General features: G+C 45.6%; 1 protein-coding gene across 1 annotated transcript in view; it reads right to left on the reverse strand.

Annotated features, from left to right (window-relative positions):
• The window catches only part of DCBLD2 (discoidin, CUB and LCCL domain containing 2), a 46566-nt gene extending 41915 nt beyond the window's left edge, over positions 1 to 4651 (reverse strand). The window contains exon 1 of the mRNA XM_075105355.1: positions 4306 to 4651. Coding sequence (XP_074961456.1) covers positions 4306 to 4441 — 136 coding nt within the window. The 5' untranslated portion in view covers positions 4442 to 4651. The remainder of the gene's footprint in view (positions 1 to 4305) is intronic.
• Positions 4652 to 10115: the final 5464 nt, after the last annotated feature.

Below are 10115 nucleotides of genomic sequence, written 5' to 3' on the forward strand. Positions count from 1 at the left end.
TGCCTTGCCACGTGAACAAACAGAGGTGAGACCAGGAATGCTCTGGAGAGAAGGGGAGGGCACACAGAGGAACTGCAGGGGAACAGGGAAGACACAGTGGATCCAGGAATACTGCAGTTGAATTGCAGAACACAAAGCCTTAGGAACACGTTTCATTAGGCTCAATGCACACGGAGTCACTGGTTCTTTCAGATGATGGTAACCCAGCACCATATATTCAAAAATTCTTTCCTACGTTGAAGCAAACATTTTTAAGCTACAGTGATGAATCACTTTCTTGTACTTTATTCAACAAGGTTTGAGTATAACATCCTTACGGGTTGTTATTTGTTTAGAACAAAATGTGGCAATAATATTCAAAAACAAGCAGCCAGAGTTAATTTTTTTTTTTAAGAAAAAGTTGCAAACAAATATGCTTCAAATCACTTGGGTATCCACTTCAGAATCTAAAGTCTATTTTTAACTTAAGGCTTTATTCCAGTTTGATATGCAGAACAGTATCCACTAGTAATCCCAACAGATGACTACCAAACTACATGTGTGATAACAAAGTTCTTGCTTCACAGACCCTACAATCTTCATATCTTCAAAATAACTGAGACATTACCCAACTTTTATGTTGATGAAAGCTAAGCAACCGTTTCCCTCTTAGCTGGCTTACAATGTCTCTCTACATCCAAAATAAAGGTTAAACTTAACAAACAGGCCATACTGAATTTATGTCAATAGCTGAACATCTGTTAAGAGCACTGTTTCTCAAAATGCAATCCACAAAGAGCAGGAAGCTTATATGGTGCTGGCTTGCTTTCATTCACACCTGCTTAATTACATGAAAAACAACTAAAACGCTTTAAGTACTTTTCAAGTATCAATTTCCGTGCAACCAGGAGCTAGAGTGACCACAGAATTGTTTCAAAATCACAAGAGCTGACTTGCACAGCCATCGGCTGGACAACCCCCAGAGCGTGAGACTATGAAACGCAGCACGGGGTACTTTCTGTTGAGTCCTTTTCAGTGTTTCAGAAGGTGTTCTACCTCATACAAAATGCTCGTACTTTCCATGACAGTGAGAGGCCCAAGTTCAGGACCTTGACCAAAGAATGCTGAATTACATACACTGAATGATTTTTCAGTATGATAGACTGAAAAAAGCCCCACTCAAATCCCACAAGATACTTCCATGGACTACTAAGTGAAAAATAATATTCACCACAGCAGTACCTGCACTTTTTCATTCTGGAGTTTGCAGCTATCTGGAAGGGGAAGAGGAGGAGAACATTTGACCCAATATTCAAAACAAGTTTCACATTGACTAAAACCATACTGTTATTTTTTAAATCTGTTCATACTAGTGAGGTACTCTACAGAAAAGCATGTGAGAAATGAAAACACTAACTTCAGAACAAGATTTAAATACCATGTAGTATGTGAGGCTTAGAGCTGCTAACAGTGAAAAAGAAAATGAACAGTTGCTTATTAACAGAGGATCAACCTCCCTAACATAATGAACGAGGCTAGGTTCCTACACAGTATCTCGTATTTTATAAAAAGTGCTTAAAAGCAACTCTAACTGTGGAATTTCCTAAGCCTTGGGTAGTTTCATTGGCAATAAACATATTCCCTTAGAAGCCTGTGCATCTATTTAATACACTAATTTACAGCTTTGTGCAGACCCTTCTTGAGCAAGGCAGCAGTTTCATTTCTGTATGGGACTCTTACCCAAATTAGAACTATGCCAGCATTTAAAGATACAGGATATGGGCTCCCCAACCTTCTCTGGAAGATGATAAATGAAAATATTTTGGCAAGGAAACAGCCCCTCAAAAGCAGAACTTTTTTTAAAAGCTCCAACAGTTTCTCATACTGAAGAGCATTGTATTCAACAACATCAGAGACTCTAACCTTAAAACAAGCTGGTTTTTGTTACCAAATAAAATTAAGTTTGTCAATAAAGAGGTCTCCCTCCTGCTCAAAAGCAAGACTTCTGTGCAAACTTTAACTAGAGGGACTCTGTAAGTTGAAATTCTGGGTAGGAGCTCTTCAGCCGTTTCTCAGCGTACAGAAAGATAAAGTCATCAGCATACCTAAAACCCTGCTGTCCAGGCAGTCCCCCTTCCTGCTGCATGGTCCCACCTCCTCTAGCACACCTCTGACCACTCACTCAGCCAATTCGACTCAATATTATCTAGGGGAAAATTATGACTCTTCACCCCTCCCCACCCAGTTATTTCAGTTTTCGCCTAGAATAACAAGCTCAGTCTGCTCACCAAAAGGTCAGACAAGTGTGAGGTCAGCATAGGTATTTGGAGCGTGATGCTCCTACACCATGAACTAACACCTTGCTGCTGCCTGACTCACTCAGCAGCAGCCTTCAGAAGACTCAATGATATAACAGCCCAGTTTCCTCTCGAAAGTAAATGGGTCTTCTCCTCCTCCATTATAAATTAAAGCAAAACAAAACTAGGTATGCCAAATACTTATTAGTGTTAGCTTTGTATAAGTATAGGTCTGTTGGTTGGCTGGGATAGAGCTAATTTTCTTCATCGTAGCTAGTACAGGGCTACACTCTGGATTTGTGATAACACACAGGGATGTTTTCGTTGCTGCTGAGCAGTGCTTATGCAGAGTCAAGGCCTTTTCTGCCTCTAATCCCACCCCACCAGCGAGCAGGCTGGGGGTGCACAAGGAGCTGGGAGGGGGCACAGCTGGGACAGCTGACCCCAACTGACCAAAGGGATATCCCACACCATATGGCATCATGCTCAGCATATAAAGCTGGGGGAGGAAGGGGAGGGGGGGATGTTTGGAGAGATGGTGTTTGTCTTCCCAAATTACATGTGATGGAGCCCTGCTTTCCTGGAGACGGCTGAATACCTGCCTGCCAATGGGAAGCAGAGAATGAATTCCTAGGTTTGCTTTGCTTGTGTGCACAGCTTTTGCTTTACCTATTAAACTGTCTTTATCTCAAGCCACAACTTTTCTCCCTTTTATCCTTCCAATTGTCTCTCCCATCCCAGCGGGGGGAGTGAGCAAGCAGCTGTGTGGTGCTGAGTTGCTGGCTGGGGTTAAAACACAACAATAGAAACACACTTAAAATTAAACGCAGTTAGCTGGAAATAAGACGTAAACGTAAATCAATATGACTAGCTTGCTCCATGGACACATCTCTGACCGTCTTCCATTCAAAAAATTAATTAAAATGTATGCTTAACAGTACAGTGCATGTATTTCCAATTCCCTTTGTGCATTTAAATACAGCATTTGTGATATTTAAATATATTCCCATCTCTCTTTGAGATGTACAGAAAGAGAAAGTTATGTGAAAACAGAGTTGAGTTTTCAACACAAAGCAAGACCAGTGCAAGAAGCAAGCGGAATTGAAAACCATAAAATTTCCCTTCTCAGCCCCTGGATTCACAGAAGCGAGAGTTTCAAGATGCTGTCAAAACATTCACTCCCACCACTTTCTCCCAAGCATATGATCAAAGTGACAGTTACTGTGGCATCCTCTGATCTTCTGCCATGAAGTGACCAAACTGTGCCTCGTAATTTTCAACACGCTAAAGCCTAATCAGTAATTCCACCCGAGAAGGAGAAATCTCGCTGATTTCTCTAAACAATTAAAAAAAAAGGGGGGGCGAAAAAAACCCTGCCTAACACACATTCTGGACTCTCACCCCTATATACGCTTCTACATACTCTTGGGCGCATGTAAGTTTATTTTCACAGCGAGCAGAATCTCCCCTTTATCCGCCTCCGGGCTCACACCACTTCATACACAGCCTGCGGAGGAAAAACCCACGGGTCACCCGCGGCTCGTGGCGACCCCCCAGAAACGGGACCTCGTTCGTGACGCCAAACCCCACCAATACCCTCCGCCTTCGGACCGCCCTTGTGCCCGCAGCCTACCTCCGCAGCCAGCAGTGTGGTCCCCGCCCGGCCCCCCGTGTCTCCGGTCGCGCCCGGCCCGGGTGAAGCCCTCCCGCCCCGGCTCCCCCTGGGGCCGGAGCTCGGGGGCGGCCCAGGCCCGGGAAGCCCCCACACACGCACTTTGGGGAGGGACATGGGGGGATGCCTGATGGAGCCCCCACGCTCCCCGACGGGGCGGGCACCCCACAACGGGGGAGCGGGGAGGAAGAAAAAGGGGGTTGCAAGAACGGAACTCTCCTTTGGCCCTTTGTGGGCAGGCTCGGGGCGCGGGGCCACGCACCGGGGTGGGGGGAGCCCCCAGCGGCGTGGGCTCCATCTCCCCGAGACAGAGCCCCGGTGGGTTTCCCCTGCTCGCCCGCCCGCCCCAGCACCCACCTTTCTGCGCCCCGCTGCCCCGCGGCAGCAGCAGCAGCAGGAGGAGGAGGAGGATGATGAGGAGGATGAGGCTAAGGCGGAGCGGAGAGGCCGCCTGCCGTGTCCCCGCGGGGAGCGGCCGCCCCGGGCTCACCATGCCCCGCGGCGTGGCCAGCGCGGCCGGCACTCCGAGGGCATCGCGGGCTGCGGGGCGGCCGGGCCGGGCCTCTGCCCTGCGCCCCGCGGCCGCCGGCGGGACGCGCCTGCCTGCCTGCCTGCCTGCCAGACAGACAGACAGACGCACGGACAGACAGCCCGCGCCGCCAACCGCCCCCTGCAACCGGCCCAACCGCTTCCGGGTGGGCGGTGCAGCCCGCGGCGGCCGGGGGCGGAGGCGGGGGGGTGCCCCGCTTCCGGGGGAGCCGCGGGGCCGGGCGAGGGGAGACCCCGGGGGCGGCTGCGGCTCCGCAGGTTGTGTCGCCCCGTCCCCGTCCCCAGCCGCGCCCCGGGCGCTGCGGGGGAAGGCGGGCGGCGCCTCCCGGACGGCCTGCTCCGAAACGCAGCCCCTGAGAATCAACCCCTAAATTTCTTTATTCCACCTCCGTCCTCCTTTATGAGTTGGCCAAGAACTTTTTTGTTGTGTTTTGGTTTTTTTTCCCCCCAAAGTAGAGTGAGGCAAAATTGCCTGGAAAGACAAAACTCCTCGGGAACGCGAGTATCGCCATTGTTAATAGGAGAGGGTAAACTGGCGTGGTAGGTCTCCACACCGCAACGCCAGTTCAGCTCTAGAAAAGCAAGGGACTGGCTACAGAGTCCCAAAACATGGCAGTTCTAGTTATTGTCTTCTAGCTTTTGACATTTACAGCGTGTAATCGGAGACGCTTGCTTTAGGAAGCTAAATTCACCCGTGGGGAATAAATACTTGGGGGAAAAAAAAAAAGTAACTTCCAAGTTTTAAAACCACAACAAGAAGGCAAAGTAGAACATTTGGAGAGGCTTTGGGTAGCTGTCACTGTACCAAATTAGTTCCCTATGGCTGTCAAGGAAACATATTTTGGGGAGCAAAGCACCCTAAGCACTGGTAGGATCAAAGAATCACCTGTAATACCATCATCATCATCATGGAAGGGAGCACCTCATTACGTGTCTTTCAGTGGTAGATAAAATTAATGTATTTTCCAGATGCTGATGAAACACCGTCATGTCTGCACTTACACAGCCACAGTCCCAGCCTTGCGTCCTCCCAGCAAAGTTGGCGGGATGAGGGGAAGGGTGGGAGCGGCAACCACAAGGGCATCATTTCACGTTTATCTCAGCTTCAGAGTCGAAACCTTCTCAGCCCTCCACTGACCACGCTCACGCTCACTGCAAGGAAGAGGGGAGTTGGGACTCCACAGCTCCCAGAGATTGGCTTCTCTGCCAGTGGTTCGTCCTTTCTGCTGTGCAAGGGCTGTTGCAAGTCAACCCTGTGCCCTGGTGGTGTCCAGCTCCGGTGCTTCCACTGTAAAAGGTGTCTTAAGGAACAAGCTGTTCTCCACCTCCTCTCCCAAACAGCTCTGTGAAACACGTACTGCATTCCTGGCCAGTGGTGCCCAGCACTGATCACACCGAAACAGCAGGAATTGAGTCTCAGGAGTCAGTCTCACTCAGTCCACAGAGTTGCCTGAAGAACTATTTAAATAATGTTTACTAATTGTTTTAACATCACTGTTCCTTATTAAGATGCTGAAAACTGAACAACGTCCAAGTCTATGCTCAGGGCTGGTGAAGGCGTTTTTCACAACAGAACATGCGGAGCCTTATCTCTCCTTCCTTGTGCCTATCAACCATACTACTTGTGCCAAATCATGGAAGAATCCAGAACAGATTTGGTTCTTGAGAGCAAAATTTTGATGCACATTTTTTTACTTGTTTGGCCCACAGTTGTGCCAGAGCTTCCAGGAGGTGGCTTCTCATATATTTAGGGAATGTTAAACATGAGGATTTTAGTACCTTACTTATTTTTCTTCTTTTGAAACCTTTTTAGCAACACACGGAGAGACCCCAATGAAAGCAAAGTCAATGGAAGTGTATCTTGGATGAGGCAGTTTTAAGACAGCGTGTAAGATGCAATAGCCACCAAGACATCCTGCAACATGTAATGGAAGATGAATTGAAACCTGCGTTCCTTTGTCTTCCATTCACCAGACACAGAAGTTCGTGCCACAGGTCACGTGAAGCAGTTATATCACTACAATAACATCCTTTCTGTACTACAGAGAGCACATTCCTAAGATCACTAATCATTAGTGGTACTTGTTGTGTGCTGAAGAAATCACTCCTTGAATAATTTGTGGCTTAGTAGTGCCAAGCATTAACAGCAGCATCTGACCATCGTACACATAAATCAGTAACAGCCTCTGGCGGACCTGATAGATGTTTCCTCCTATGTTATTTTCTATTGTGAAGACTGTGTGGGGTGTTTTGCTAGCTTGATTTGCCTGTTCTACAGGGTTTTTTTTATTCATGTAAAAATGATATCTCGATCTGTGAGAGGGCTGATTTCTAAAAGGGGTGTGAAAATTTGCAGAATTCCTAAAAGCAGCCAGAGGCCAAATTTGCTTAATCTGTCTTGGAAGTTTGTCCCGAAGCCACATTCCATGACCACAAATGGTTTATGTGGAGCCCTGGGTTACATATTTTGCAAAGGGAACACCATCCTGATGGAAGCGGTGACAAACTATGAAGGGTTATACACCCTAAAAGCCTTAAAGACTTACGGAATCTATGGAGCCAAAGAATTAGGAACATGGTTGTTAGCAGTGCAACCGTTTGGATGGCTTGTCTTAACACATGCTTTTTATGCAACAAAAAAATCTGAAGAATTAGATAAATCCAGACGGTCTCCCTGGCTTTCAGAATCCTCCTCCTTCTAAGAAGATTTCAGCACAAAATGAGTTTAAATAGACCAGCTGCAGAGTACTGCACATTTCAGTCCGTGAGAGTACCAGGCATCTCCTCTGGGGGAAACAGAAGTGTAAAATAAAGGCTGCATGTTAGTTTGTGACTTAGAACTGTCCCTGTCATCAAATCAGAACAGATACAGAATTAAAATATTGTGGGAAATGAATACAATTATAGTATCATACAATGCCAATATCGTAAGGCAAGTTGCCAACACATCTTAAGAAATCAGCACAAATACTTTTTTTTCAAGATGGTAAGACAGAAGATCAAACCAACTTCTTAACTGTCGATAGAAGGGCGCTTAGCCAGCTAAGCATTTCTATAATGTTTCCTTCCCATTACAAGTAACGTCTAGAGGTAAATGCAGCTATCATCTCCATCTGGTTATCTCATTTCCCTTGAGGGCTTCTGATGTACAGGGCTTCTTTCCCACCATAGCTCTCTGGCTTTTACATTCTTTTATTGCATTTTGAAAGCTGAATTCAGCTGGAGGGCTATTCAGAGGGAGCTCCACAGTCTGGAGAAACAGACTGATGCAAACTTCACAGAGTCCAACAAGAGCAATTGCAAGATCTTGCATCTGGGAAGGAATAGCCCCATGCAGTAATACAGGCTGAGGGCTGTTTGGAAGCAACACTGCAGAAAACGACCTGGGCATCCTAGTGGACGGTTTGAATACGAGTCAGCAGCGCGCCCTCGCAGCAAAGAAGGCCAACAGTGGCTTAAGCTGTGTTAAAAAGAGGGCCAGGGAAGTGATTGTTCATAAGACTTCATCTGAGTACTATGCCCAGTTTTGGGCTCCCTCCAGTACAAGAACAATATTGGCATGTGGGAGAGAGTCAATCAGAAAGCCTCCAAAACAGTCAGGGGCTGGAGAACATGATGCACATGAAGAAGCTGAGAGAGCTCAATATCTTCGGTTTGAGAAGAGAATGCTAAGAGGAGACTTTGTTGCTGTCTACAACTACCTGACTGCAGGACAGAATTGGAAGATGGGACTAACCTCTTCTCAGAGGTACGTGGTGATAGCACAAGAGGCACCAGGCTCAAGCTGCAACATGGTAAATTCCGTATTCCAGATAAAAGGGGAAAAAAATACCATGAGAGTGGTCAAACACTGGAACAAGTTGCCCAGAGAAGTTGTAGAATCTCCATCTTTGGACATGTTCAGGACTCCCCTGGACATGGCCCTGCCCAACCTGATCTGATTAGACCTGTTTCGAGCAGGGAGTTGAACTAGATAACCCCTGAAGGTCCCTTCCAACCTGAACTATGATTGTATGATTCTAAGGCACCAGATAACATACAGTGGAGGAGAGTCCTGCACTGACAGGGGATATTCTAAATGAGCAAAAGAGATTTTCAGCTTTCCAGTTTCTGCCTTTACTTACCCATGTTCTCTAATTGAAATAAGAATTTGTTCTGGGAAGGTTGATTCTTCTGCACTTGAAGGAAGGGAATAATGCATTTAAAGCAGGCAGATTATTGACGTCCATCATGATATATACACATTAGATCTTTGCTAGTACCTTCATCTTCTTATTCCTTAAATCTTGAAATTTCACATACGCATTAGATCTTTTCTGTGACAGTAAATACAAAGGCCCACTCACCCAGCTAACAAGTGCTGTAGGTGCATCTAAGGACCATATGTCTCCTTTTAGATGTCAGCAGACACCTGAAGGTTATTACCAGCACTGTTCCCAGATAATCACTTGTGAGCAAGTCCAGATCTGTACTCAGGTTCACAGTTTCTCTCTGCTATCCACTGAATTATTAGATCACTTTACCTCTTTTTCCAGAAAGCATATTCTACTGCATATGGTGGAATCCCAGCCAAAAGAATTAAGCTATCTGCTTAATGAGCATATTCTTAGTGTTGTTTAGATTATAGCTACAGTGGCAGTATAGTCAAATTTGGCTGATAAATTTAGAGGTCTAACACCAGAAAAACAAGAGACAAATGCCTCACTAGTGTACATTAACTTTGTCGAAGTGCCTTCTACGAAGTCTAGTACGTAGGTTAGATCTTGCGGTTTGCTGAGACGTCATACTTAAGTATGCAAGTAATTTTAAGCGCATAATACTCAAAACTAATCTAAATTGCAGTATTTTCTTTAGCCAAACGGTTTTCTAGCATTTACAAGAGTTTAACAAGACTGAAGTTCACTCCAGAGTGAGGGACCTGAATAAGGTTGTCTGCTCTGTTTTAGTTCCTCATAGCAGTCTTGTGAAGCTGTGCTGGACTGAACACTCACGGACACAGTGAACCATTCAGCAGATATATTGAAAATACAAAGTGCTTTGCCACAATATGGGGATGCCTTGGTGCCACTCTAAAAAGATCATTTAATGTTAAAGGAAATCTTTCACTTCATGTTCATTAGGTAAGTAGCCTTTTTACCTGAGAGCGGGTAGATCCAGTCTCCTGCCCATGGATAACTGGACCTGGCTGAGCAGGCGGGTTTGGCATATGCCATGGGGAAAACATGCCATCTCTAAACTGTCCAGGCTTCATAGTATATAAAGGGATTATTCATTGAAATGCAGCTTTATAATTCAACAGCTACAACAACACTGGAACAAAACCCCACCCTTTTCATATTTTTAATTGTTAAAGCATTTGAATTAAACCAGAAACTGTTATTGAAAAAGTTATTGTTCTCCTTTGCCATAATCCTGCTTTTTGGAAAACGCATTTTAATAAATGGGTCGATAGTATTTTAAATTAAATATCCAAAGAAAACCAATGAGAAATTGTGAGTAGTTTAAGATATCATGAGTTCTACAGAATGGAAACATCTCTGGAGCTTCAGGAGTTTACATGATATTTCAAATGCTATTTTACTAACTGCTGTTACTTACTAGCTTGCAGCCAAGCTGAA

The sequence above is a fragment of the Phalacrocorax aristotelis genome, chromosome 1, assembly GCF_949628215.1.
Source record: "Phalacrocorax aristotelis chromosome 1, bGulAri2.1, whole genome shotgun sequence".
Classification (NCBI taxonomy): Eukaryota; Metazoa; Chordata; class Aves; order Suliformes; family Phalacrocoracidae; genus Phalacrocorax; species Phalacrocorax aristotelis.